This window comes from Chrysemys picta, chromosome 17 (genome assembly GCF_011386835.1).
Source record: "Chrysemys picta bellii isolate R12L10 chromosome 17, ASM1138683v2, whole genome shotgun sequence".
NCBI classification, from domain to species: domain Eukaryota; kingdom Metazoa; phylum Chordata; order Testudines; family Emydidae; genus Chrysemys; species Chrysemys picta.
Genome location: NC_088807.1, coordinates 17,373,712 through 17,400,595, shown reverse-complemented (window position 1 = coordinate 17,400,595; position 26,884 = coordinate 17,373,712). Strand labels below are relative to the sequence as shown.

General features: G+C 67.2%; 3 protein-coding genes across 7 annotated transcripts; 2 read left to right on the top strand and 1 right to left on the bottom strand.

Annotated features, from left to right (window-relative positions):
- The first annotated feature begins 358 nt into the window (after positions 1-358).
- Positions 359-10,692, top strand: LOC135976373 (eukaryotic translation initiation factor 3 subunit C-like). Its single transcript, XM_065571691.1, has 17 exons — positions 359-502; positions 588-642; positions 731-843; positions 2,674-2,801; positions 3,145-3,286; positions 3,430-3,533; positions 4,058-4,199; positions 4,472-4,597; positions 4,864-4,957; positions 5,391-5,578; positions 6,560-6,784; positions 7,211-7,574; positions 8,750-8,909; positions 9,547-9,612; positions 9,701-9,788; positions 10,090-10,252; positions 10,517-10,692. The coding sequence occupies exons 1-17, from the start codon at positions 407-409 to the stop codon at positions 10,600-10,602; spliced, it is 2,340 nt and encodes a 779-aa protein (XP_065427763.1). The 5' UTR covers positions 359-406; the 3' UTR covers positions 10,603-10,692.
- A 216-nt stretch (positions 10,693-10,908) lies between these two features.
- On the top strand, positions 10,909-20,792 carry LOC135976374 (hydroxyproline dehydrogenase-like). Of its 4 annotated transcripts, none has more exons than XM_065571694.1 (10): positions 10,911-11,164; positions 12,151-12,344; positions 13,135-13,255; positions 13,961-14,044; positions 14,457-14,537; positions 17,971-18,117; positions 18,441-18,607; positions 19,661-19,771; positions 19,910-19,968; positions 20,372-20,792. In XM_065571694.1, exons 1-10 carry the CDS (start codon positions 10,985-10,987, stop codon positions 20,539-20,541), a joined length of 1,314 nt encoding a protein of 437 aa, XP_065427766.1. In that variant the 5' UTR covers positions 10,911-10,984; the 3' UTR covers positions 20,542-20,792. The 4 variants fall into 4 exon arrangements, with proteins under 4 accessions (XP_065427767.1, XP_065427766.1, XP_065427765.1 ...); XM_065571692.1 differs by having other exon boundaries at positions 10,913-11,164; positions 19,910-19,998; XM_065571693.1 differs by lacking the exon at positions 19,910-19,968.
- A 9-nt stretch (positions 20,793-20,801) lies between these two features.
- Positions 20,802-25,992, bottom strand: LOC103306963 (CD276 antigen-like). Of its 2 annotated transcripts, XM_024113073.3 has the most exons (7): positions 25,610-25,978; positions 25,411-25,470; positions 23,432-23,773; positions 22,269-22,553; positions 22,078-22,169; positions 21,970-21,990; positions 20,802-21,212 (listed from the first exon to the last, which is right to left on the bottom strand). In XM_024113073.3, the coding sequence occupies exons 1-7, from the start codon at positions 25,611-25,613 to the stop codon at positions 21,003-21,005; spliced, it is 1,014 nt and encodes a 337-aa protein (XP_023968841.2). In that variant the 5' UTR covers positions 25,614-25,978; the 3' UTR covers positions 20,802-21,002. The 2 variants fall into 2 exon arrangements, with proteins under 2 accessions (XP_023968841.2, XP_023968840.2); XM_024113072.3 differs by having other exon boundaries at positions 21,970-22,169; positions 25,610-25,992.
- Positions 25,993-26,884: the final 892 nt, after the last annotated feature.

Here is a 26,884-nt window from a genome sequence, read left to right as displayed (position 1 = left end):
TCCTGGCCTGCTCACCATGGGGGGGGCCGCCGCCCGGGGGCTTGTCCTGGCCTGCTCGCCATGGGGGGGGGCTGCTGCTGCCCGGGGGGGCGACCTCAACGAGGTGGGGTCCCAGCCTGCCAGCGTGGGGGCTGAGCTCCCAGAGTGGGGTGTGTGGGGGGGTCCCATGGTACTTAGGAGAGACGGGGGCCCCTGGCAGAGCACACCAGGCTGTTTCCCAGCATGCTCAGTGGCAGGACTGGAGCCGGAGGCTGTGGCAGAGTGGGGGGCAGGGGGCGGTGGCAGGAGCTATGGGGCAAGGCTGGGAGCCGGGGGGGCTGCAGGCCCCCAGGGGCGTCGGCCCGGGTTCCCCCCGCTGAGCTCCGTCTCCCCCCAGCTGTGGGAGGACAAGGAGGGCAAGAAGAAGATGAACAAGAACAACGCCAAGGCCCTGAGCACCCTGCGGCAGAAGATCCGCAAGTACAACCGGGACTACGAGAGCCAGATCAGCAGCTACAGACAGGTGCCGGGGGGGGCAGGGGCTGGGGGGGGGCTGGAGGGAGGGGCCGGGGCTGCCCCGCAGGGTCTCACCCCACTTGTCCCCCCAGAACCCTGAGCAGTCGGCGGACGAGGACGAGGAGAGGAAGAGCGACGACTCGGAAGGTGAGGCTGGCGCCATGGGGGCGGGGGGCGGGGTTGGCTGTGTTCCAGCACTGATCTCCCCCCACCCCGTCCCCTTCCTCCCCCCCAGGCTCCTCTTCCTCGGAGGACGACGATGATGGCGAGGGCATGAGTGCGGCCGCCTTCCTGAAGAAGAAGGAGCCCTCGGGCGAGTCACGCAGCAAGTTCCTCAAGAAGATGGAGGTGAGGGCGCTCCCTGGCGTGCGTGGGGGGGGGTTGGCATTGCCCATGTGTGGCAGTTCCCAGCATGCCCTGGGGGGGGGTGGTAGTGGGGGGCCGCTGGATTAAGGTTCATTCAGGCCACGTGTGTTACTCTGGGCGGAATTCGGCGCCTAAAAATTAAAAATTCTGCGCACAATATTTAAAAATTCTGCCTATTTTATTTGTCAAAATAACACAATCTAATCTCGTCCGTTTCAATTATTTTGGCAATTTATTTCACGCCACCTGTCGGCAGGTACGTCAGTAACGATACGACGGAACGATTCAGAAAATCTCTTTTGACGAGTAGATTCCTTACTGGGCATATTAACCCCGTAATAATTCATGTAAACTACCATACGGAACCGGATTTCCCGCCCCCTCAGAAGCAGGGCAAAGGCTGGGGGGAGTCAGGGGTAATGCAGGAGCTGAGGGAGAGGGAAGGAGCCTGGGTGTGAACTTGGAGGGTTGTTGGGTGTGGGTGCGAAAAGTCTGGAACAGGTTTTTGGGGGGGGGGGGGCGGGGGAGATTGTTAGGGAGCTTCCCCCATGCAGACCCTGGCTGACCCCTAGCCTCTCCCATTCAGTCAGGCATGTCTGCCCCTGTCCCCCGCCACCCCCATGTGTCCTTGCACCCCCTGTCCACATGTTTCCCCCCACCCCCACTCAGACACACACTCCCCCATCCCCATGTGGTTCTGCACCCCCTTCCCCGTCACTTGTGTGGTCCTGTACTCCCCTCCCCCATGTGTCTGTGTGCCCCCACTCAGCCACCCCTGTTCCTATGTGTCCCTGTACCTGCTCCCCCAGCTCCATGTGTGTGTGTGCCCCCACCCAGCCACCCCCGTCCCATGTGTCCCTGTACCCCCCGCCCCCATGTGTCTGTGTGCCCCCACTCAGCCACCACCCTGCCCCTATGTGTCTCTGTACCCCCTGCCCCCATGTGTGTGTGTGCCCCCACTCAGCCACCACCCTGCCCCTATGTGTCTCTGCACCCCTTCCCCCATCACCGTGTGTCTGTGCACTTCCCTCCCCCCAGTGGCCCTGTGCCTCCACTCCCATTCCGCCCCTGCCCCAGTCTGCCCCCCCCCATAGCCCCTATGAGCCCGTCTGACCCCCCCCAGCACCCCACGCTGTCTGACCCCCCCATAGCCCCTATGAGCCCGTCTGACCCCCCCAGCACCCCGCGCTGTCTGACCCCCCCATAGCCCCTATGAGCCCATCTGACCCCCCCCAGCACCCCGCGCTGTCTGACCCCCCCCCAGCACCCTGTGCTGTCTGACCCCCCCATAGCCCCTATGAGCCCGTCTGACCCCCCCCCAGCACCCACGCTGTCTGACCCCCCCCCCATAGCCTGTTTCCTGGCAGCTCTTTCTCTTTCCTCGCTGGCCGGGGAGCTGCTGCTGTGTTCTATCGCCACAGCGTCCTCTGGTGGGGAAAAGGTGGAACTGCAGCAACCTTTTGATGGAAGCTTTTTTTCTGCCCAAAAAATTAAAAATATGCGCAGTTCATTAATTATGTACCCGCGCAGTAGCGCAGAATTCCCCCAGGAGTTGCGTGTGCTACAAAACGGTGTTGGTCCAACGTATGTCGGTCTGCGGCCACTGGAGAGCTCCCATTGCTCGCCCGTGCGCTCTGCGTCTCAGCTGCGCGCCAGGCCGGGGGGCGTTTCCCAGCATGCTCCACGGCGGGCGCCAGGCCGGGGGGGGGGCGTTTCCCAGCATGCTCTGTCTCCCCCGGCGTTTCCCAGCATGCTCCACGGCGGGCGCCAGGCCGGGGGGGGGCGTTTCCCAGCATGCTCTGTCTCCCCCAGGAGGAAGAGGAGGAGGAGGACTCTGACTCCGACGACGAGGACTGGGGCTCATCCGACTCCGACACTGACTCCGAGTCTGACGAGGACGACGGCAAATACACCTCACTGGCCTCCAAATTCCTCAAGAAGTGAGGGGCGGGGCCCTAGCGAATCTCAGCCTGGACTCTTCCCCCACTTCCTTGGTGGCTGTAGGGCCCTGTGGGGGAGCTGTCCCGGATACCTGGGTCCCATTCTCTTTCATGGACCCTGGGGGAGCCGTCCCGGATGCCTGGGTCCCCTTCCCGGGGGCTGGGGGTGTAGGGAAGCTGTCCCGGATGCTTGGGTCCCCTTCCCGGGGGCTGGGGGTGTAGGGGAACTGTCCCAGATGCCTGGGTCCCATGTCCAGTGCCGGTGGCCCTGGTCCCTGAGGGCGGCTGCCGGGGGGCATCGGCGCTGGCGGTCGGGGTCCCATCCCCCACTCCCTGCCCCCAGGGACGAGGACAAGAAGTCGACGGAGAAGAAGCGGGATGAGAAGGCCAAGAAGAAGCACGACCGCAAGGCCAAGAAGTACGAGGACGAGGAGGACGAGGGCGGCGAGTGGGAGAAGGTCAAAGGGGGGGCGCCCCTGGTCAAGGTGAGACCCGGGCGGGGGAACCCTGGGGGTCAGGCCAGGGAAGATCCCCTGTGGGGCAGGGGGCTGGGCCGGGCTGGGGAAGATCCCCCCCGTGGGGCAGGGGGGCTGAAGCCCAGGCCTGACCCACTCTCTGTCCCCACCAGGAGAAGCCCAAGATGTTCGCCAAGGGCACCGAGATCAACCACGCCGTGGTGGTGAAGAAGCTGAACGAGATCCTGCAGGCCCGCGGGAAGAAGGGCACGGACCGGTGAGCGGGGCTTCTCCCAGCATGCCCTGGGGCGGGGCGGCGGGTCCCCCCCTCCTGTGCCTAGGGGGGTGGGGCAGCAGGAGCTGGGCAGGGCCCTTCTCCCAGCATGCCCCGGGGCGGCTGACGAGGGCGGGCTCCGGGGAGGCGGCTGACGGGGGCGGGCTCTGGGGAGGCGTCTGGTTCCCAGCGTGCCCTGGGGCGGCTGACGGGGGTGGGCTCCGGGGAGGCGGCTGGTTCCCAGCATGCCCTGGGGCGGCTGACGAGGGCGGGCTCCGGGGAGGCGGCTGACGGGGGCGGGCTCTGGGGAGGTGGCTGGTTCCCAGCATGCCCCGGGGCGGCTGACGAGGGTGGGCTCTGGGGAGGTGGCTGGTTCCCAGCATGCCCCGGGGCGGCTGACGAGGGCGGGCTCTGGGGAGGCGGCTGGTTCCCAGCGTGCCCTGGGGCGGCTGACGGGGGTGGGCTCCGGGGAGGCGGCTGGTTCCCAGCATGCCCTGGGGCGGCTGACGGGTCTCCCCGCCGTGCAGGGCAGCCCAGATCGAGCTGCTGCAGCTGCTGGTGACCATCGCGGCCGAGAACAACCTGGGCATCGCCATGGACCTCAAGATCAAGTTCAATATAGTCGCCTCCCTCTACGACTACAACCCCAACCTGGCCACCTACATGAAGGTGAGGGGGGTGGGGCCTGGGCCTGGGGCTGGGGACGGGACCTCAACCTGGCCACCTACATGGAGGTGAGGGGGTGGGGCTGGGGCGGGACCTCAACCTGGCCACCTACATGAAGGTGAGGGGGCTGGGGCAGGGCCTGGGGCTGGGTCACCTGAACCCAGCCACCTCCGGAAGGTGAGGGGGCGGGGCCCCAACCCGGCCACCTCCGGGAAGGTGAGGGGGCGGGGCCTCTGGCCCCCTGCTGCCCGCCCCCTGACCCTGCTGTGCCGCAGCCGGAGATGTGGAAGAAATGCCTGGAGAGCATCGACGAGCTGCTGGACATGCTCTTCGCCAACCCCAACATCTTCATCGGGGAGAACATCCTGGAGGAGTCGGAGAACCTGTCCAACTTCGAGCAGGTACCGGGGCCACGCTCAGCGCCCGGGGGTGGGAGAGGGGCTGGGGTCGCGCTCGCGGGGCGGTTCACCCCGTACCGTTGGGGTGGCTAATGCTGGGGACGGAGCCAGCGGAACTACCCGCCACTGGGTGCGGCCAGAGAAGGGGGGTGGGAGTGAGTCCCTGGGGGTGGGTACGAAATGGGGGGCTGAGCACTGGCGTGAGCAGCTTTGGGGGGCTTGGGGGTGGGGCCTGGATCCAGGGGGTGACTCCTCTCCCCTCCCCCCAGCCCCTGCGGGTGCGCGGCTGCATCCTGACGCTGGTGGAGCGCATGGACGAGGAGTTCACCAAGATCATGCAGAACACGGACCCGCACTCCCAGGGTGAGTGTGGGGGGCGGGGGGCTCAGGTCTAAGGAAGGTAACCCTTGGGGGGAGAAACGTGGGGAAACTCCTGCCCCCCAGCATGCGTGGACCATCCGAAGGATGAGGGGCGGGTGTGCGGGATTTCGGGGGGCTGGGTGCCGGGGGGCTGAGGATGGGGTGTGACCCCCCTGCCCCCCAGAGTACGTGGATCACCTGAAGGACAAGGGGCGGGTGTGCAGGATTTGGGGGGGCTGGGGAGCCGGGGATTGGGGGGGCTGGGTGCGGGGGGCCGAGGACGGGGTGTGACCCCCCTGCCCCCCCCAGAGTACGTGGATCACCTGAAGGACAAGGGGCGGGTGTGCAGGATTTGGGGGGGCTGGGAGCCGGGGATTGGGGGGGCTGGGTGCCGGGGGGCCGAGGACGGGGTGTGACCCCCCCCTGCCCTCCCCAGAGTACGTGGATCACCTGAAGGACGAGGGGCGGGTGTGCGGGATCATCGGGCGGGTGCAGAGCTACCTGCAGGAGAAGGGCACGACGGAGGAGATCTGCCGCGGGTACCTGCGCCGGGTGCTGCACACCTACTACAAGTTCGACTACAAGGCGCATCAGCGGGAGCAGGGCCCCGCCGGCGACTCCAAGGTACTGACCCCCCCCCAGCCCCCCTGTCTGCAGCCCCCCCCCCCAGCAGGGCCCCACGGAGACTCCGAGGTACCGACCCCCCCCCCCCTCCGGCCCCCTGACACTGATCTTCTCTTTTCTCCTGTGGGGCCCTGCCAGGCCCCCGCACTGGGGTGGGTGCTTTGGGGGCCATTGTGGGGCATGGGGAGGCTCTGGGGCCCTGGCTCACCTCTGTCTGCCGCTGTTGGAGGACAATGCTTGGGGGGGCCTCCAGTCCGGCCGGTCTCACTCCATTGCCCTGCAGTTGTAGTGGGGCGCTCGGGGCCGGCCCTCAGTGGTCAGAGCAGGGTGCTCTGTGGGGACTCTGGGCCGGGGTACAGTGGTCGGAGTGGGGTGGGGCGCTCTGGGGCCCTTGGTGGTTGGAGGGGGGCGCTCCGTCTCGCCCCGCGGCCCCACAGTTGGAGAGGGGTGCTCGGGGGTGGTGCAGTCGGGGGGCTCTGGGGGCAGTCGGGGGGGCCCCGCAGTCAGAGCAGGACCAGGCGGAGAACAAGGGGGAGGGGGGTTGGGGGGGTACTCTGGGGTCGGGGGGGCTCTGGGGTCCCCGTCTCACCCCTGCTCCCCCCCCAGTCGGAGCAGGACTAGGCAGAGAACAAGTGGGAGGGGAGCGGGCGCTGGGGGGGGGCTCTAGGGGCGGGGTGGTTGGGGCGCGCTCCAGGGTCAGGGGGCTCTGGGGGTCCCCGGCTCCCCCCCCAGTCGAGTAGGACCAGGCGGAGAATGAGGGGGAGGGGAGCGGGTGCTGGGGGGGGCTCTGGGGCCCGGGCGGTCGGGGGCGCTCTGGGGGGTCCCGTCTCACCCCAGCTCCCCCCCAGTCGGAGCAGGACCAGGCGGAGAATGAGGGGGAGGGGGGCGGTTGGTGGGGTGCTCTGGGGGCCGGGCGGTCGGGGGGTGCTCCGGGGTCAGCGGGGTTCTGGGGGGTCCCGTCTCACCTCAGCTCCCCCCCAGTCGGAGCAGGACCAGGCGGAGAACGAGGGGGAGGACAGCGCGGTGCTCATGGACCGGCTCTGCAAGTACATCTACGCCAAGGACCGCACGGACCGGATCCGCACCTGCGCCATCCTGTGCCACATCTACCACCACGCCCTGCATAGCCGCTGGTTCCAGGCCCGCGACCTCATGCTCATGTCCCACCTGCAGGACAACATCCAGCACGCCGACCCCCCGGTGCAGGTGAGGGGCAGGCCGTGGGGGGCAGGTCCAGGGGCAGCCGCGTGGGGGGCAGGCCGTGGGGCAGCGTGGGGCCGGCTCTCACCCCTCTCCCCGCAGATCCTGTACAGCCGCACCATGGTGCAGGGGCTGGAGGAGGTGTGGGGGGCAGGCCGTGGGGCGGCGCGTGGGGGGCAGGCCGTGGGGCGGCGCGTGGGGGGCAGGCCGTGGGGCTGCGTGGGCGGGCTCTCACCCCTCTCCCCGCAGATCCTGTACAGCCGCACCATGGTGCAGGGGCCGGGGTGTGTGTGCGGGGCGTGGGGCGGGGCGGTGGGGGGCAGGCCGTGGGGCAGTGGGGGGCAGGGTGGGGGGCAGGGCGTGGGGCGGCGCGGGGCGGTGGGGGGCAGGCCGTGGGGCGGCGCGGGCCAGCTCTCACCCCTCTCCCCGCAGATCCTGTACAACCGCACCATGGTGCAGCTGGGGATCTGCGCCTTCCGGCAGGGGATGACGAAGGACGCGCACAACGCGCTGCTGGACATCCAGTCGTCCGGCCGCGCCAAGGAGCTGCTGGGGCAGGGGCTGCTGATGCGCAGCCTGCAGGAGCGCAACCAGGAGCAGGAGAAGATCGAGAAGCGGCGCCAGGTCCCCTTCCACATGCACATCAACCTGGAGCTGCTGGAGTGCGTCTACCTGGTGTCGGCCATGCTGCTCGAGATCCCCTACATGGCCGCCCACGAGTTCGACGCCCGGCGCCGCATGATCAGCAAACAGTTCCACCACCAGCTGCGCGTGGGCGAGCGCCAGCCCCTGCTGGGTGAGTGCCCCGGGCCCCCCACGGCCCCGCCCCGCACTGCCTCAGGCCCCCCCCCACGGCCCCGCCCCGGCCCCCGCACGGCCCCGCCCCGCACTGCCCCCCGTGGGCATCCGCCGCTGCATGATCAGCAAACAGTTCCACCACCAGCTGCGCGTGGGCGAGCGCCAGCCCCCTGCTGGGTGAGTGCCCCGGGCCCCCCCCCACGGCCCCGCCCTGCCCCGGGCCCTCCACGGCCCCGCCCCGCACTGCCTCAGGCCCCCCTCCACAGCCCTGCCCCGGGCCCCCCCACGGCTCCCGCACGGCCCCACCCAGGCCCCCCCACGGCCCCGCCCGGGCCTGCCCCGTGCCCCCCCACGGCCCCGCCCCGGGCCCCCCCACGGCTCCTGCACGGCCCCGCCCCGGGCCCCCCCACAGCCCCGCCCCACGCTGCCCCGGCCCCCGCACGGCCCCGCCCCGCACTGCCCCCGCGGGCATCCGCCGCTGCATGATCAGCAAACAGTTTCACCACCAGCTGCGCGTGGGCGAGCGCCAGCCCCTGCTGGGTGAGTGGCCCTGCCCCACATCCCCCCATTCCCCCCCCAGCCCTACCCCATGCGTCCGCACTGCCCCATGTCCCCCATAGCCGTGCCCCCACGCTGCCCTGTTTCCCCCACAGGCACCTGCATCCCCCTGGGCACCCATGCGCTGCCCCATGCCCCCCAAGCACACCCACATCCCCCACAGGCACCCATGCGCTGCCCCCTGGCACCCACCGTGGGCACCCCCGCGTCACCCCCACACAGGCACCCACGCGCTGCCCCTGGCCAGCCCCATGACCGCGGCGCTGGCCCCTGCTGGGTGAGTGCCTCTCTCTCTCTCTCCCCCCCCCCCCCCCCCCCCGGCACCCACCAGGGGCACCCACGCGCTGCCCCGGCCGGCCCCATGACCGCGGCGCCGGCCCCTGCTGGGTGAGTGCCCCCTGGCCAGCCAGACACCTGTGCACTGTCCCAGGCCCCACAATCGCAGTCATCCCAGCCGGGGTCGTATGCCCGACCGCGGGGCCCCCAGAGCCAGCCACGCACGCTCCCCCCCATAGGGTCATAGTACCAGGTGAGCAATCCCCCCTTCCCTCTCCCCGGGGCTGGATGGGAGCCAGGGGAACCGCCCCATAGCGCCTGCTCTCCCGCTGCCCCCAGGCCCCCCCGAGTCGATGCGGGAGCACGTGGTGGCGGCGTCCAAGGCCATGAAGATGGGCGACTGGCGAACCTGCCACCGCTTCATCATCAATGAGAAGATGAACGGGAAGGTCTGGGACCTGTTCCCCGAGGCCGACAAAGTGCGAACCATGCTGGTCCGGTGAGTGGGGGTTTGGGGGTTATAGGTGGGGCAGGGGACTCTGGGGGAGCAGGGGGCTGGTTGGCGCCACGCGGGGAGCGGGTGCTGTGGGGCGGAATGGGCTGGGGAGCAGGGGTGGGAGTTTGGGGACTATAGGTGGGGCGGGGGGCTGTGGGGGGAGCAGGGGGCTGGTTGGGGCCATGTGGGGAGAGCGGGAGCTATGGGGTGGAACAGGCTGGGGAGCAGGGGTGGGGGTTTGGGGGCTATAGGGGGGGTAGGGGGGGCACGGGGGCGGGAGCAGGGGTGGGGGTGTGGGGGCTGGCTGAGGTGTAGGAGGGGGCCATGGGGGGAGCAGGGGGCTGGTTGGTGCCATGCGGGGAGCGGGTGCTGTGGGGCGGAATGGGCTGGGGAGCAGGGGTGGGAGTTTGGGGGCTATAGGTGGGGGGAGCAGGGGGCTGGTTGGGGCCATGTGGGGAGAGCGGGAGCTATGGGGTGGAACGGGCTGGGGAGCAGGGCTCTGGGGTGGCGCAGGGGGCGGGAGTGGGGGGAGGGGGAAGGGCCCCATACCCAGCCATGGGATTTCCGGCTGTGGGCGGTGCCCTGAGCTCACCGAGGGGCGGAGCCAGCGGTGACCACGCCCCCTTTGCTGCCCCTGCAGGAAAATCCAGGAGGAGTCGCTGCGCACCTACCTCTTCACCTACAGCAGCGTCTATGACTCCATCAGGTAGGGGCGGGGCCTGGGCGCCGGGGGCGGGGCCTGGGTGCCAGGGGCGGGGCCTGTCCCTAAGCCCCTCCTCTCTTTGCCCCCCCAGCATGGAGATCCTGTCGGACATGTTCCAGCTGGACCTGCCCACCGTGCACAGCATCATCAGCAAGATGATCATCAACGAGGAGCTCATGGTGCGGGGGGGCTGGGGTCCGGCCACGGGGGGCAGGGTCTGGGCTGGGGGGGATGCAGGGCACTTGGGGGGCTGGTGGGAGGGACGCCGGGGGCTGCCTCGCCTGGGGGGGACTGTCAGGGTACAGGCAGGCCTGGGGGGGATGCAGGGCACTTGGGGGGTTGTGGGGGCTGGCTCGCCGGGGGTGTGTGTCGGGGTACTCTGGGGGGGGGCAGGGCACAGGCGGGGCTGGGAGGGGGACGCAGGGCACTTGGGGGGCTGGGGGGCGGCGCCAGGCCCCGCGCTGACCCCCGGCCCCACAGGCCTCGCTGGACCAGCCCACGCAGACAGTGGTGATGCACCGCACGGAGCCGACCGCCCTGCAGAACATGGCCCTGCAGCTGGCCGAGAAACTGGGCAACCTGGTGGAGAACAACGAGCGCGTCTTCGACCACAAGCAGGGCACCTACGGCGGGTACTTCCGCGGTGAGTCTGCCCCACGGCCTGCCCCACACCTGTCCCCCCCTCCCTGACACAGCCACCCCCCCAGGGCGGGTACTTCCGAGGTGTCTTGCCCACGGTCTGCCCCACAGCAATCTACCCTATGCACCACCTGCCCGCAGGCACCCATCCCCTGGGGTGAGTGCCTGCTCCCCATAGCCTGCCCTCTGCCCCGAAGCCCTACCCCACGCTGGGTACCTGGGGGGTGAGCCCCTCCCTGTGGCTGTTTCTAACCCCCTTCTCCCCCAGACCAGAAAGACGGCTACCGCAAGAACGAGGGCGGCTACATGCGCCGGGGCGGCTACCGCCAGCAGGAGCGACAGGCCAACTACTGAGCGCCCGGACGCCTGGGTCCTCGCCGGGGGGTGGGGGGTGAGGGGGGGCGGCACGCGCTGTATTGGAGTTGGAATAAACAGCGTGAGCGGGAGAGACGTGGCCTGGAGTTCCTGAGGGGCCGGGGGGGCTGGACCCAGAGGGTGGGAAGCCGCCACCTGAGGGCTCCCTTCTCTGCCAGCAGCCCCACAGGATTGGCCCAGCCGGGCGCCGCCCCCATTCACTCCCACGCTGCGGGGGGGGGTCCTGGGGCAGAGCAGGGGGGCTGGCCCAGGGGGTTAATGAGTGACTGCCCTGGGGGTCGCAGGGCTGGATTTCACTCTCCGCTGGCCCTGCCCCACGGCGGGCGACCTTCGCTCCCGGCCCAGCCAGACAGCGGGCGCAATGCTGGGGCGCGGGGGGCGCTGGCTGCAGCGGGCGGGGGGGGCGGCCCCAGCCCCCCATGGGGCCCAGCTCAGCTTTGACGGCGCTGTTCTGCGGCTCAAGAGCGGCTGGGAGCTGGCGCGGGGGCTGCTGGTGCTCAGGCTGTGCGGCCTGCCAGGGCTGGTGCGCCGGGCCCCCACGGTGAGACCCTGCCCCACGCGGGGCCCCCCTGCCCCACACTTCCCTGGGACGGGCCCCCACGGTGAGACCCTGCCCCACACTTCCCTGGGACGGGCCCCCACGGTGAGACCCTGTCCCCCGGCTGGATCCCCCACTTCCCAGGGCCAGACCCTGCCCCACGTGGGGCCCCCTGCCCCACGCTTCCCTTGGACGGGCCCCCACAGTGAGACCCTGCCCCACACTTCCCTGGGACGGGCCCCCATGGTGAGACCCTGCCCCACGCGGGGCCCCCTGCCCCACACTTCCCTGGGACGGGCCCCCCAGCCAGACCCTGCCCCACGTGGGGCCCCCTGCCCCACACTTCCCTAGCACAGGCCCCCATGGTGAGACCCTGCCCCACACAGGGCCCCCTGTCCCACACTTCCCTGGGACGGGCCCCCCCCAGCCAGACCCTGCCCCCCGGCTGGATCCCCCACTTCCCAGCGCCAGACCCTGCCCCATGCGGGGCCCCCTGCCCCACATTTCCCTGGGACGGGCCCCCCCAGCCAGACCCTGCCCCCCGGCTGGATCCCCCGCTTCCCAGGGCCAGACCCTGCCCCACGCGGGGCCCCCTGCCCCACACTTCCCTGGGACGGGCCCCCAGCCAGACCCTGCCCCACGCGGGGCCCCCTGCCGCACACTTCCCTGGGACGGGCCCCCACGGTGAGACCCTGCCCCACGCGGGGCCCCCTGCCCCACACTTCCCTGGGACGGGCCCCACCAGCCAGACCCTGCCCCCCGGCTGGGTCCCCCCGCTTCCCTGGGCCTGGCCCCATGCTGAGACTGCACCCCCATGAGAACCCCTGCTGCTCTCCAAGACTGCCCACACCATGCCCTGTGTCCCACTGTGAGATTGCCCCACAGCACAACCTTGTGTGCCCCCTACGGCTCCTGCAGTAGGCCCCCCAGTGAGGGGCGTGTGCCAGGGGGCTGTTGATGGGGGTCACTGATGCCCGTCTCCTCCCCAGCTGCTCTCCGTGTCCCGGCGGCTGCTGGGGCACCGGCTCTGGGGGTCCCTGCTGCGCGCCTCCTTCTACGGACAGTTTGTGGCGGGGCAGACGCCCCCTGAGGTGGGGGTCACAGTGCAGCGCCTCCGTGCCCTGGGGCTGCGCCCCCTCCTGGCCGTGCCCATCGAGGAGGACGTGGGGCAGGACAAGGAAGGGTAGGGTGGGGCCATGGGATTATGGGGGGGAGCATTATGGGAATCCAAGGGAGTTTGGTTATGGGGAATCCCAGAGGATGGGTCTTGGGGGGGCAGTGGGGATGGTCCCGGAGGGTGGGTTCCACATTCGAGAGGGCCCAGCTCTCTTCTCCCCCCCCCCCAAGGGAGGGCTGGGGGGCTGTGGGGGGGGTCCGGGCAGGGGCCCAGCTCTCTGTCCCCACAGGGAGGGCTGGGCCGAGGGGAACCGGGGGGCTGTGGGGTGGGGGTCCGGGCGGGGGCCCAGCTCTCTCCCCGCGCAGGGAGGGCTGGTACGAGGGGAACCGGGGGGCTGTGGGGTGGGGGTCTGGGCGGGGGCCCAGCTCTCTCTCCCCACAGGGAGGGCTGGGCCGAGGGGAACCAGGGGGCTGTGGGGTGGGGGTCCGGGCAGGGGCCCAGCTTTCTCCCCGCGCAGGGAGGGCTGGGCCGAGGGGAACTGGGGGGCTGTGGGGGGGGTCCGGGCGGGGGCCCAGCTCTCTCTCCGCGCAGGGAGGGCTGTGGGGTGGGGGTCCAGGCAGGGGCCCAGCTCTCTCCCCGCACAGGGAGGGCTGGGCTGGGGGGCTGTGGGGGGGGTCCGGGCGGGGGCCCAGCTCTCTCTCCGCGCAGGGAGGGCTGGGCCGAGGGGAACCGGGGGGCTGTGGGGGGGGTCCGGGCGGGGGCCCAGCTCTCTCTCCGCGCAGGGAGGGCTGGGCCGAGGGGAACCGGGGGGCTGTGGGGGGGGTCCGGGCGGGGGCCCAGCTCTCTCTCCCCACAGGGAGGGCTGGTACGAGGGGAACCGGGGGGCCGTGCTAGGCTGCGTGGGGCTCTCGGCCCAGGGGGGATCCCAGCCCATGATGCAGCTGAAGGTGACGGCCCTGATGAGCGCCCGGCTCTGTGTGAGTACTGGGGGGCGGGGGGAGCTGCAGACACCCCCTTTTGGGAGAGAAAGATGTAGGGTGCCTGGGACTCTGCTCCATGCCTATGGGGACTTGAGGGGCTGGGCCCGGACGCCTGGGTCCCCTCATTGCTGCCCATGCCAATCTGTTTGCAGGCTGGCAGGCGGGAGCCAGCTGAGGCATGCAAGTGAGACCCACTGAATAGGGGAAGGGAAGGGGGTGTGGGGGAGCAGGGGCAGGAAGGGGGCTGGGGAATGGGGGAGGAGGCAGTGGTGTGGGGGGCTGAGAGGGAGAAGGAGCAGGAAGGGGAGGGGGAGGAGGTGGTGGGATGGGGTGCTGGGGGGGAGTGGGATGACAGGAAGGGAAGGGGTAGGGGGCATGGGAGGAGGAGGTGGTGGGATGGGGCGCTGTGGGGTAACTGGAAGGGTAGGGGGATGGGGTGTGGGAGGCATAGGGGAGGAGGTGGTGGGATGGGGAGCTGGGGAGGAGCAGGGTGGCAGGAAGGGAAAGGGATGGGACGGAGGGGAGGCGGTGGGGGGCTGAGGGGGAGCAGGGGCAGGAAGGGAAGGGGATGGGACGGAGGGGAGGAGGTGGGGGGCTGAGGGGGAGCAGGGGCAGGAAGGGGGATGGGGCGTAGGGGAGGAGGAGGCAGGATGGGGGTGCCCCCAGCAGCCCCCCGACTCCCCCCATGTTGTCTCCCCCCAGAGGACGGTGTCGCTGCGGCTGGGGGAGCCGGGGGGGCTGTCGGAGTTTAGCATGGACAGAGTCATGGCAGTGATGGGTGGAGAGGTCAGTGCTGTCCCCTCGCCCCCGAATCCTGCCCCTAGGGCGGCCCCATCACCGAGACACAGGGGGACTGGTTCTGTCCAGGCCTTTAGCCAGGCCTTGAGTGTGACGCTAGGGCCCCTGCCCCACACTGCTCCCTGCTCCCACCCCACACTGCTCCTACCCACCCTTTGGCCCCAGCCAGCATCTCTCCCCATGGAAGGTCTTGGGGGTCAGCCTGGACCACGCAGCTTCTGCCAGTCCCAGGGGCGCTTGGGCTCACCCCAGAACCCGCTGTGGGCCCCGGCCCACCCCCCCCTCAGCCCCCCCCATCAGGAGCCCAGCCCTGCCCCACCCCGCCCCCGGCTTGCCCTGTGCACATTCCTTAGAGCTGGACCAACCCTGCCCCTAACGCTGCCCCTAACGCTGCCCCCAGGAGGCGAACTTCTCCAGCCTGAGCCCAGCCGAGAACCGGCACCTACAGGCCTCCCTGCTGCGGCTGGACGGGGTCACCCAGGTCAGAGCTGGGGCCACGTGCAGGAGCTTGGAGGGGGGGCTCTCACCATGTCTCCCCCCAGCGGGCGGTGGAAGTGTGGGTGTGGGTGTCGGGGGTAGACTCATAGAATATCAGGGTTGGAAGGGACCTCAGGAGGTCATCTAGTCCAACCCCCTGCTCAAAGCAGGACCAATTCCCAACTAAATCATCCCAGCCAGGGCTTTGTCAAGCCTGACCTTAAAAACCTCCAAGGAAGGAAATTCCACCACCTCCCTAGGTAACGCATTCCAGTGCTTCACCACCCTCCTAGTGAAATAGTGTTTCCTAATATCCAACCTGGACCTCCCCCACTGCAACTTGAGACCATTGCTCCTTGTTCTGTCATCTGCCACCACTGAGAACAGCCGAGCTCCACCCTCTTTGGAACCCCCCTTCAGGTAGTTGAAGGCTGCTATCAAATCCCCCCTCATTCTTCTCTTCTGGAGACTAAACAATCCCAGTTCCCTCAGCCTCTCCTCATAAGTCATGTGCTCCAGACCCCTAATCATTTTTGTTGCCCTCCACTGGACTCTCTCCAATTTGTCCACATCCTTCTTGTAGTGTGGGGCCCAAAACTGGACACGGTACTCCAGATGAGATCTCACCAATGTCGAATAGAGGGGAATGGTCACATCCCTCGATCTGCTGGCAATGCCCCTATTTATACAGCCCAAAATGCCATATTCAGCTTCTCGTCCACTGTAACCCCAGGTCCTTTTCTGCAGAACTGCTGCCTAGCCATTCGGTCCCTGGTCTGTAGCAGTGCAGGGGATTCTTCCGTCCTAAGTGCAGGACTCTGCACTTGTCCTTGTTGAACCTCATCAGGTTTCTTTTGGCCCAATCCTCTCATTTGTCTAGGTCCCTCTGTATCCTATCCCTACCCTCCAGCATATCTACCACTCCTCCCAGTTTAGTGTCATCTGCAAACTTGCTGAGAGTGCAGTCCACGCCATCCTCCAGATCATTAATGAAGATGTTGAACAAAACCAGCCCCAGGACCAACCCTTGGGGCACTCCGCTTGAAACCGGCTGCCAACTAGACATGGAGCCATTGATCACTACCCGCTGAGCCCGACGATCTAGCCAGCTTTCTATCCACCTTACAGTCCATTCATCCAGCCCATACTTCTTTAACTTGGCGGCAAGAATACTGTGGGAGACGGTATCAAAAGCTTTGCTAAAGTCAAGGAATAACACGTCCACTGCTTTCCCCTCATCCACAGAGCCAGTTATCTCCTCATAGAAGGCAATTAGGTTAGTCAGGCACGACTTCCCCTTGGTGAATCCATGCTGACTGTTCCTGATCACTTTCCTCTCCTCTAAGTGCTTCAGAATTGATTCCTTGAGGACCTGCTCCATGATTTTTCCAGGGACTGAGGTGAGGCTGACTGGCCTGTAGTTCCCCGGATCCCCCCTCCTTCCCTTTTTTAAAGATGGGCACTACATTAGCCTTTTTCCAGTCATCTGGGACCTCCCCCGATTGCCATGAGTTTTCAAAGATAATGGCCAATGGCTCCGCAATCACATCCGCCAACTCCTTTAGCACCCTCGGATGCAGCGCATCCGGCCCCATGGACTTGTGCTCGTCCAGCTTTTCTAAATAGTCCTGAACCACTTCTTTCTCCACAGAGGGCTGGTCACCTTCTCCCCATGCTGTGCTGCCCAGTGCAGCAGTCTGGGAGCTGACCTTGTTCGTGAAGACCGAGGTAAAAAAATCATTGAGTACATTAGCTTTTTCCACATCCTCGGTCACTAGGTTGCCTCCCTCATTCAGTAAGGGGCCCACACTTTCCTTGACTTTCTTCTTGCTAACATAGCTGAAGAAACCCTTCTTGTTACTCTTAACCTCTCTTGCTAGCTGCAACTCCAAGTGCGATTTGGCCTTCCTGATTTCACTCCTGCATGCCTGAGCAATATTTTTATACTCCTCCCTGGTCATTTGTCCAATCTTGTAAGCTTCTTTGTTTTTAAGATCAGCAAGGATTTCACTGTTTAGCCAAGCTGGTCGCCTGCCATATTTACTGTTCTTTCTACACATCGGGATGGTTTGTTCCTGCAACCGCAATAAGGATTCTTTAAAATACAGCCAGCTCTCCTGGACCCCTTTGCCCTTCATGTTATTCTCCCAGGGGATCCTGCCCATCTGTTCCCTGAGGGAGTCAAAGTCTGCTTTTCTGAAGTCCAGGGTCCGTATTCTGCTGCTCTCCTTTCTTCCTTGTGTCAGGATCCTGAACTCGACCATCTCATGGTCACTGCTGCCCAGGTTCCCATCCACTTTTGCTTCCCCTACTAATTCTTCCCCGTTTGTGAGCAGTAGGTCTAGAAGAGCTCTGCACCTAGTTGGTTCCTCCAGCACTTGCACCAGGAAATTGTCCCCTACACTTTCCAAAAACTTCCTGGATTGTCTGTGCACCGCTGTATTGCTCTCCCAGCAGATATCAGGGTGATTAAAGTCTCCCATGAGACCCAGGGCCTGCGATCTAGTAACTTCTGTTAGTTGCCAGAAGAAAGCCTTGTGTACCTCATCCCCCTGGTCTGGTGGTCTATAGCAGACTCCAACCACGACATCACCCTTGTTGCTCACACTTCTCAACTTTATCCAGAGACTCTCAGGTTTTTCTGCAGTTTCATACCGGAGCTCTGAGCAGTCATACTCCTCTCTTACATACAACGCAACTCCCCCACCTTTTCTGCCCTGCCTGTCCTTCCTGAACAGTTTATATCCATCCATGACAGTACTCCAGTCATGCGAGTTATCCCACCAAGTCTCTGTTATTCCAATCACATCATAGTTCCCTGACTGTGCCAGGACTTCCAGTTCTCCCTGCTTGTTTCCCAGGCTTCTTGCATTTGTGTATAGGCACTTAAGATAACTCATCTATCGTCCCTCTTTCTCAGCATGAGACAGGAGTCCTCCCCTCTTGCACTCTCCTGCTCGTGCTTCCTCCCAGGATCCCATTTCCCCACTTACCTCAGGGCTTTGGTCTCCTTCCCCCGGTGAACCTAGTTTAAAGCCCTCCTCACTAGGTTAGCCAGCCTGCTGGCGAAGATGCTCTTCCCTCTCTTCGTTAGGTGGAGCCCGTCTCTGCCTAGCACTCCTCCTCCTCCCGGGGTTCTGACTGTCTCCCCCCCAGTGGTCAGTGGAGGTGGGGATGCGGGTACCAGGGGTTTGACTGTGTCTCTTCCCCCAGTGGCCGGTGGAGGTGTACCAGGGGTCTGACTGTGTCTCCCCCCAGCGGTCAGTGGAGGTGGGGGTGCGAGTGTCAGGGGTACCGGGGGTCTGACTGTGTCTCCCCCCAGCGGGCGGTGGAGGCGGGAGCGTGGGTGTACCAGGGGTCTGACTGTCTTCCCCCCCCAGTGGTTAGTGGAGGTGGGGGTGCGGGTGTACCGGGGGTCTGACTGTGTCTCCCCCCAGCGGGCGGTGGAGGCGGGGGTGCGGGTGCTGGTGGACGCCGAGTACACCTACGTGAACCCCGCGCTGACGCTTGTCACCCTGGCGCTGATGGGGCGTTGGAATCGCGCCCAGCCTTGGGTGTGGAACACCTACCAGTGCTACCTGCAGGTACCCCAACCCCACCCCGGCCCACACTCCCTGGGCCAGCCTCCCACAGCCTGCACCCCCTGGCCAGAGTGCCCCCAAAGCCCCCGCCGCAACCCCTGGGCTGACCTGCATGCCCTAGGCTGGCCTCCCCCCTGTGCCCCCACCTGCACCCCCTTGGCCAGCCTTCTCCAGCCCCTCCTCCCCCAGCCTGCACCCCCTGGCCTGCGCCCCTGCTCCTGCCCCCACCTGCACCCCCTTGACCAGCCTCCTCCCGCCCCTCCCCTGCCGCCCCTGGCCAGTGTCCCCCCAAGGCCTGTCCCCTGAGCCTGGTGCTGCTCTCGCAGGACTGCCTGGTGCGGCTTGGCGCGGATGCGGCGCTGGCTGAGCGCCGGGGCTTCTGTTTCGGGGTGAAGCTGGTGCGTGGGGCCTACTTGGAGCAGGAGCGGCGGCTGGCGCGGGAGAGGGGATACCCTGACCCCCTGCACCCCACCTGGGAGGCCACCAACCACAGGTGAGTGGGGTAGGGGCTTGGATATCTGGCTCCCCCGCAGCCCCTGGTGCCTTGACTCCAACTGGAAGCTGGGGGGCCTGTGGTGACCCCATGGTTTGTGTGCATGTGTGGTGGGGTGCAGGACGCCTGGGTCTCATGCTGAACCGGAGGAGAAATAATCCCCGGGCGGGGGCGAGGTTGAGGGTGCAGGACGCCGGGGTCCCGGGCCCACGCCGGCGCCGTGTGAGATTGAGGGGCAGGATGCCGGGGTCCCGGGCCCACGCCGGCGCCGTGTGAGATTGGGGGGCAGGATGCCGGGGTCCCGGGCCCACGCCGGCGCCGTGTGAGATTGGGGGGCAGGATGCCGGGGTCCCGGGCCCACGCCGGCGCCGTGTGAGATTGGGGGGCAGGATGCCGGGATCCCGGGCCCACGCCGGCGCCGTGTGAGATTGGGGGGCAGGATGCCGGGGTCCCGGGCCCACGCCGGCGCCGTGTGAGATTGGGGGGCAGGATGCCGGGGTCCCGGGCCCACGCCGGCGCCGTGTGAGATTGAGGGGCAGGATGCCGGGGTCCCGGGCCCACGCCGGCGCCGTGTGAGATTGAGGGGCAGGACGCCAGGATCCCGGGCCCACGCCGGCGCTGTGTGAGATTGGGGGGCAGGATGCTGGGGTCCCAGGCCCACGCCGGCGCCGGGTGAGATTGGGGGGCAGGACGCCGGGGTCCCGGGCCCACGCCGGCGCCGTGTGAGATTGGGGGGCGGGGTCCCGGGCCCACGCCGGGTGAGATTGGGGGGCAGGACGCCGGGGTCCCGGGCCCACGCCGGCGCCGTGTGAGATTGGGGGGCGGGGTCCCGGGCCCACGCCGGGTGAGATTGGGGGGCAGGACGCCGGGGTCCCGGGCCCACGCCGGCGCCGTGTGAGATTGGGGGGCAGGACGCTGGGGTCCCGGGCCCATGCCGGCGCTGTGTGAAATTGGGGGGCAGGACGCTGGGGTCCCGGGCCCACGCCGGTACTGTGTGAGATTGGGGGGCAGGATGCCGGGGTCCCGGGCCCACACTGGCACTCTGTATTGCAGCTACCAGCACTGCCTGGACCTGCTGCTGGAGCTGGTGGCACGGGATGGGCAGCAGTGCCAGCTGATCGTGGCCAGCCACAACGAGACCTCTGTGAGCCACGCCATCCGCAGGTCGGTTACACTCCCAGCATGCACTGCTCCCTCGTGCCCGCAGTGGAAAGGAGGGGTGAAGGATGGCGGCTCGGGGGGCAGGAGCAGAGGGGCAGGGCAGAGACCCCCCCGCGGTGCCTAATCCGCGTCCCCTTACAGGATGGAGGAGCTGGGCATTGCCAAGGATGGAGGGGCCGTCTGCTTCGGGCAGCTGCTGGGCATGTGTGACCACGTCTCCCTGGCCTTGGGTACACCCCCCCTTGCTGCCCCCCCTCACAGCGCACGCCCCCCCCCCACTGGCCCCCTTCATGGCGCGTGGAGACCCCCCTGCTGCCCCACCTCACAGCGTGCGGTGCACCCCGCTGCCCCCCCTCAGCGTGTGGTTACCCCCCCTCATGGTGCATGGCACTCCCACTGGCCCCTCCCACAGTGCATGGAGACACCCCCCCTCACAGTGCGCAGCACCCCCCTCCGCCCCAGCACAGTCCCCCCCCCCCCCGCTACACCTCCTCACAGTGTGCGGCGCCTCCCCCCCCTTGCTGGCCCCCTCACAGCGTACACCCCTCCCCGCTGCCCCCTCTCACAGCGCGGCGCCCCCTGCTGACCGTCTCTCTCCTGCAGGCCAGGCTGGATACGCCATCTACAAGTCCATCCCGTACGGGGCGGTGGAGGACGTGCTGCCGTACCTGGTGCGCCGGGCCCAGGAGAACCAGAGCGTGCTGCAGGGCATCCGCAAAGAGCGGGACCTCCTCCGCCGCGAGCTCTGGAGGCGCCTGCTGCGCCGCCCCTGAGGAACCCAGGCGTCCGAGAACCGCTGCCCCCCACAACCCATCCTGCTCTTTGCCCCGAGACATTGTGGGAGTGAGCCAGCCGGGCCCCTCCCAGCCTGCCCTGAGGGATTCTGGGAGGGGGGAATTGTAGCCTGACTTACCCAGGCAGGCTCGGGTGTGGGGGAGACACTTCCTACTCCCAGCATCCCCCTGGAAGCGAGGACCCCCAATGATTCTGCCACTGCCTGCCCAATAAAACCACATGCACCTCACCCCAGGGGTCCCCCTTCCAGAGCCGTGTTTATTGACTGAATGGGGGGCCCTGGGCTGGGTAGTGATGCCGAGTGAAGCTCCAGCCCATTGAAGGGGGAAACCGTCTCAGCCCGTCAGGAGGTGAACCCAGGCGTCCTGGCTCCCGTCAGGAGGTGAACCCAGGCGTCCTGGCTCCCAGCACTGCGGCCGCCCCGAGCCGCAGGGGGCTGCTAGGCACTGCTGGGCCCAGGGCGAGGTGTGGGGCAGGGCTCAGTGACCGACGGGTGCGGTGTGAGATGTTTGCTGGGTGGGGGTGGCTCCTGGAGGATGTCTGGTAGGTCCCCCCTCCTTGTGCAGGTGGGGCCGGTGCCCTCCAACAGGGCCTCTTCCCGGGCTGGGTCCGCCTCCCGTGGGGGGCTGGGTCCCTGGTGCCTCTGCCCCTGTCAGAGCAACACAGAGAGGGTCATGGCCCTGGCTGACAGCGACAGCTGGGTCCGTTCCCCTCCAGGGGCGCCAGCTCCCACCCAGCCCCAGGGCAGGGACTGGCAGACTATGGGGACAGGGCATGGGACACAGAGCCGTTCCCCTCCAGGGGGTGCCAGTTCCCATCTGGCCCCAGGGCAGGGACTGGCAGACTATGGGGACAGGGCATGGGACACAGGGCCGTTCCCCTCCAGGGGCGCCAGCTCCCATCTGGCCCCAGGGCAGGGACTGGCAGACTATGGGGACAGGGCATGGGACACAGGGCCGTTCCCCTCCAGGGGGTGCCAGCTCCCATCTGGCCCCAGGGCAGGGACTGGCAGACTATGGGGACAGGGCATGGGACACAGGGCCGTTCCCCTCCAGGGGCACCAGCTCCCATCTGGCCCCAGGGCAGGGACTGGCAGACTATGGGGACAGGGCATGGGACACAGAGCCGTTCCCCTCCAGGGGGTGCCAGCTCCCATCTGGCCATGGGGCAGGGACTGGCTGGTTCGAGGGATGGAATACGGGGCCGTTCCCCTCCAGGGGGTGCCAGCTCCCATCTGGCCATGGGGCAGGGACTGGCTGGTTCGAGGGATGGAATACGGGGCCGTTCCCCTCCAGGGGGTGCCAGCTCCCATCCGGCCCCAGGGCAGGGACTGGCTGGCTCGGGGGTGGGGTGGGAATGGAATATGGCCCCATCTCAGTACCCCTCCCCCCTGCCCACTATCTCACCTTCCTCCTCTGGTGCCCAGCCTGTAGGAAGGAAAGACAAGGCCAGGGTGAGCGTGTGGGGCCTCCAGAGTGCCGTGGGAGTGAGTCAGGAGTGGGGCAGGCGCTTACCCAGAGTGCTCCGCTCCCCAGCACTACCACCGCCACGCCCATGCCAATACCAACGCCAACGCCGGCCCAGCCCTTCCATGCTGGCTGCGGCTCTGGGGAGACAAAACCATGGCCAAGTGAGTGGCAGGGTCCGGCCTAGCAGGCCAGGCTGCCTCGACCCCCTTCTGCCCCGCAGAGTCCTGGGTCCTCACCTTCCAGGCCAAGCGTCCCGGTGAGGTTCTGCTGGTGGAGGGTGGTGTTGACGATGCAGGTGTAGCTGGCGGTGGGGGAGCAGGGCACGTCAGCTGTGTGGGCGGCGCTATACAGCCCTTGGGGGTCCTTGGCAGCTCGTGTCCCAGCCCCGTAGTCCCTGCCAGTGCTGTCGTGGATGGTGACGGTGGCGAGGGGATAGCCGCCCTCTGCGAGGCAGGTGAGTGTCACGTTCTGCAGGGAGGGGGAGCAGAGCTGGGGCTGGAGCCAGGATAGATGATAGAGGCCTGTGGGAAAGAGCCACGTGAAAAGGACGGGGTTTGAGAGATCTTGGCGGCACTGCGGAGAGTTCCCTGAGAACATCCACTCAGTGTCCAGCCGCAGTCAAAACAGCGACCAGGGTTGGGCATCATTAGGAAAGGGAGAGATAATAAGACAGGGGACCCCCATCTCCAACCAGACAGACTGGAATCGGAACAGGGACAGAAATGATTAGGGGCATGGAACGGCTGCCGTGTGAGGAGAGATTAATAAGACTGGCAAAGAGACGGTTAAGGGGAGATATGATTGAGGTCTATAAAATCCTAACTGGTGTGGAGAAAGTAGATAAGGAAGTGTTGTTTACTCCTCCTCATAACACAAGAACTAGGGGTCACCCAATGACATTAGTTGGCAGCAGGTTTAAAACAAAGGAAGTGTTTCTTCCCCCAACGCCCGGACAGCCTGGGGAACTCGGTGCCAGGGGGATGTTGTGAAGGCCAAGGCCATAACAGGGCTCAACAAAGAACTAGCCAAGTTCCTGGAGGATGGGTCAGGACACAACCCCCCGCTCTGAGCGGCCGTAGCGTCTGCCTGCTGGAAGCAGGGACGGGAGTGGGCGAGAGGATGGACACATGATAACTGCCTGTGCTGTTCATTTCTCTGAAGCGCCTGGCATTGGCCACGGTCACAGAGGATACTGGGCTCGATGGACCATTGATCTGACCTGTGGCTGTTCCTATACGTGTTGTATTGAAGCCAGCGCCCCCGAGAGGGGAAAGACCCCGTGCTCCATTTCCCACTCCTGTGAGCCAGCCAGGCCCCCGACATGGGGCCAGATCAGAGCCGGCACCCGAGAGGGGCCATTCCCCACCCGTCGAGGGGCCAGGCCCTGTGTCCCATTTACCTATGAGCTGTAGCTCCGTCTCCGCTACGCCCATGCCGCGGTTGCTCTTTACCCGGCACCGGTACCTGCCCTCGTCAGCCAGCGTCACGTTGTGTAGCCGGAGGGCCCCGTCCCCGCGCCCGGGCTGCCCAGCTGGGACAGTGGTCCGGCCCTGATAGGCACGGTCGTCATGTGAGGCCAGGTGTTCCCCTCTGTTGTAGGTGTAGACGTTCCTCTCGCTGTCCGGCCCCAGCCGGGTCCAGTACAGGATCAGGTCCGCCGCGGGCGGGTAGGTGCAGTTCAGCAGTGCTGTGCCCCCCAGCACGGCCTCAGAGGTCGCGGGCAGCTGCACAGGTAGCTCGTCTGTAATGAGAGAGGCGAGGGCTGCGTCGGGGGTCCCGACGGTGGGGGGAGGGGGGGAGGGCTGCGTCCGGGGGTCCCCACGGCTGAGCGAGGGGGTGAGGGCTGCGTCCGGGGATCCCCACAGCGGGGTGAGCTGGGGAGAGCTGTGTTCGGGGGTCCCCACAGCTGAGCGAGGGGGTGAGGGCTGTGCCCGGGTGTGAGCGGGGGAGGGCTGCGTCCAGAGGTCCCCCCTGTGGGGCAAGGGGGTAAGGGCTGCGTCCGGGGGTCCCCATGGCTGAGCGAGGGAGTGAGGGCTGCGTCCGGGGGTCCCCATGGCTGAGCGAGGGGGTGAGGGCTGCGTCCGGGGGTCCCCATGGCTGAGCGAGGGAGTGAGGGCTGCGTCCGGGGATCCCCACAGCGGGGCGAGCGGGGGAAGGCTGCGTCTGGGGGTCCCCACAGCTGAGCGAGGGGGTGAGGGCTGTGTCCGGGTGTGAGCGGGGGAGGACTACGGCGGGGGGATTGGGGGAGGGCTGCGTCCAGAGGTCCCCCCTGTAGGGCGAGGGGGAGAGGGCTGCGTCCGGGGGTCCCCACGGCTGAGCGAGGGGGTGAGGGCTGTGTCCGGGGTCCCCACGGCTGAGCGAGGGGGTGAGGGCTGCGTCCGGGGATCCCCACAGCGGGGCGAGCGGGGGAAGGCTGCGTCCGGGGATCCCCACGGCTGAGCGAGGGGGTGAGGGCTGCATCCGGGGGTCCCCATGGCTGAGCGAGGGGGTGAGGGCTGTGTCTGGGGGTCCCCACGGCTGAGCGAGGGGGTGAGGGCTGCGTCCGGGGATCCCCACAGCAGGGTGAGCCGGGGAGGGCTGTGTTCGGGGGTCCCCACGGCGGGGGAGGGCTGTGTCCGGGTGTGAGCGGGGGAGGACTACGGCGGGGGGTGTGGGGGAAGGCTGTGTCCGGGGGTCCCCACGGCTGAGCGAGGGGGCGAGGGCTGCGTCCGGGGATCCCCACAGCGGGGCGAGCGGGGGAAGGCTGCGTCCGGGGATCCCCACGGCTGAGCGAGGGGGTGAGGGCTGCATCCGGGGGTCCCCATGGCTGAGCGAGGGGGTGAGGGCTGTGTCTGGGGGTCCCCACGGCTGAGCGAGGGGGTGAGGGCTGCGTCCGGGGATCCCCACAGCAGGGTGAGCCGGGGAGGGCTGTGTTCGGGGGTCCCCACGGCGGGGGAGGGCTGTGTCCGGGTGTGAGCGGGGGAGGACTACGGCGGGGGGTTTGGGGGAAGGCTGTGTCCGGGGGTCCCCACGGCTGAGCGAGGGGGTGAGGGCTGTGTCCGGAGTCCCCACGGTGGGGCGAGCGGGGGAAGGCTGCGTCCGGGGGTCCCCATGGCTGAGCGAGCGGGTGAGGGCTGTGTCCGGGGTCCCCACGGCGGGGCGAGCGGGTGAGGGCTGCGTCCGGAGGTCCCCACAGCGGGGCGAGCGGGGGAAGGCTGCGTCTGGGGGTCCCCACGGCGGGGCGAGGGAGTCTGGGGTCCCCATGGCGGGGCGAGGGGGTGAGGGCTGCGTCCGGGGGTCCCCACGGCGGGGCGAGGGCTGCGTCCGGGGGTCCCCACGGCGGGGCAAGGGGGTGAGGGCTGTGTCCGGGGTCCCCACGGCGGGGCGAGCTGTACGTACCCGTTCTCAGCCCCCACCGGGAGCTGAGCTGGGTGAAGAGCAGGAGAGCGACCGTGCGGCCTGTGGGGGGAGAGGAGAGGGGTGAGCATAACCCAGTACCAGCCCCATTCCCACTCTGTCCCGAGCTCCCTGCCCTGTGGCTGGATCCGAGCTGGCGCCCCCTAGAGGGGAAAGACCCCGGGTCCCACCCCCAACTCACTCATGGGGCAGCCGGTGCTCTCTCATCAGCACCGGGGCGGTGTCCCTGCGGCTGCACCCCGAACTGCTCGGCTGCCGTGCTGTGCCGATCCTGTTCCCAGCCGGGCCGAGGCGAAGGGAAAGCGAAAGCGGCCCTGGCAGCCCCGTTCCCTCCCTATCCTCAGCCTTGATCCCCCCAGGCTGCGGGGCCACTTTCATTTTTCCCTGCGGGCAGCTGCTGCGTTCAGACACTTTGACTCTGCCCTGCTGCCCCAGCCCAGCTGCTGACAGGGACCCGGGGGGGAGCTGCGCAGGGGGCTCTGGGAGCTGGGGGTGGCTTGAGCTGGCCCCGTCATGTGCGGGCGTGGCTGGCACGTCCTGCTCTGGGCCTGGTGCCAAGTCCTCTGCTCTCGAGCGCTTGGCAGCAGCACGTCTGCTAAGCCCTCGCTCGTGCCAACCCTGGCCCAGTGGCTGGGGTCCAGGGTTCAGATTGGCATGGGGAGCCTGGATTTAAAACCCGATCCCTGTACAGCGCCATCTCTCTATCCCCCAACTCGGTGACATGTGAGCCCCTGCGGGAGGCACCCACCCATGCCAACCGATGTCCGGCTCGTTTCCCAGCCTGGATAAAGCCCCTCGGCCCCTGGCAGCTTTGACATGAGCCGCTCCAGGAGCGAACCCGCTGCCAAGCCCCAGTAATCCGGCAGGAGCATGTCAGCGAGATGAGCGGGCGGCACAGGCTCAGGGCACGCTCGCTGTCCCCTCGCCTGCTTCTCTACGGCGTGACTCCTCCATGCCAAGCTAGTGCCGCTAGACTGTCCATCTGGGCAGCCAGGGCTGTCCCTCCCTGCAGCCCAGTACGTGGGGGTGTCTTGGGGTGACCAGACAGCAAGTGGGAAAAATCGGGACGGGGGTGGGGGGTAATAGGAGCCTATATAAGAGAAAGCCTCAAACATCGGGACTGTCCCTATAAAATTGGGACATCTGGTCACCCTAGTACAGGAGTAGGCAACCTATGGCGCGTGCCGAAGGTGACACGTGAGCTGATTTTCAGTGGCTCTCACACTGCCCGGGTCCTGGCCCCCGATCCGGGGGGCTCTGCATTTTAATTTAATTTTAAATGAAGCTTCTTCAACATTTTAAAATCCTTATTTACTTTACATACAACAATAGTTTAGTTATATATTATAGACGTATAGAAAGAGACCTTCTAAAAACATTAAAATGTATGACTGGCACGGGAAACCTTAAATCAGAGTGAATAAATGAAGACTCGGCACCCCACTTCTGAAAGGTT

Coding starts and splice junctions, on each gene's coding strand:
- LOC135976373 (XM_065571691.1), top strand. CDS start 407: ATGAACAAGAACAACGCCAAGGCCCTGAGCACCCTGCGGCAGAAGATC. Junction 643..730: donor GAAGAGCGACGACTCGGAAG/GTGAGGCTGGCG, acceptor CCTCCCCCCCAG/GCTCCTCTTCCTCGGAGGAC. Junction 3,287..3,429: donor GGGGGGCGCCCCTGGTCAAG/GTGAGACCCGGG, acceptor TGTCCCCACCAG/GAGAAGCCCAAGATGTTCGC.
- LOC135976374 (XM_065571692.1), top strand. CDS start 10,985: ATGCTGGGGCGCGGGGGGCGCTGGCTGCAGCGGGCGGGGGGGGCGGCC. Junction 14,045..14,456: donor TGGCAGTGATGGGTGGAGAG/GTCAGTGCTGTC, acceptor CGCTGCCCCCAG/GAGGCGAACTTCTCCAGCCT. Junction 18,118..18,440: donor CCTACCAGTGCTACCTGCAG/GTACCCCAACCC, acceptor CTGCTCTCGCAG/GACTGCCTGGTGCGGCTTGG.
- LOC103306963 (XM_024113072.3), bottom strand. Junction 22,554..23,431: donor GACGGAGCTACAGCTCATAG/GTAAATGGGACA, acceptor TCTTTCCCACAG/GCCTCTATCATCTATCCTGG. Junction 21,213..21,969: donor CTGGGCACCAGAGGAGGAAG/GTGAGATAGTGG, acceptor TTGCTCTGACAG/GGGCAGAGGCACCAGGGACC.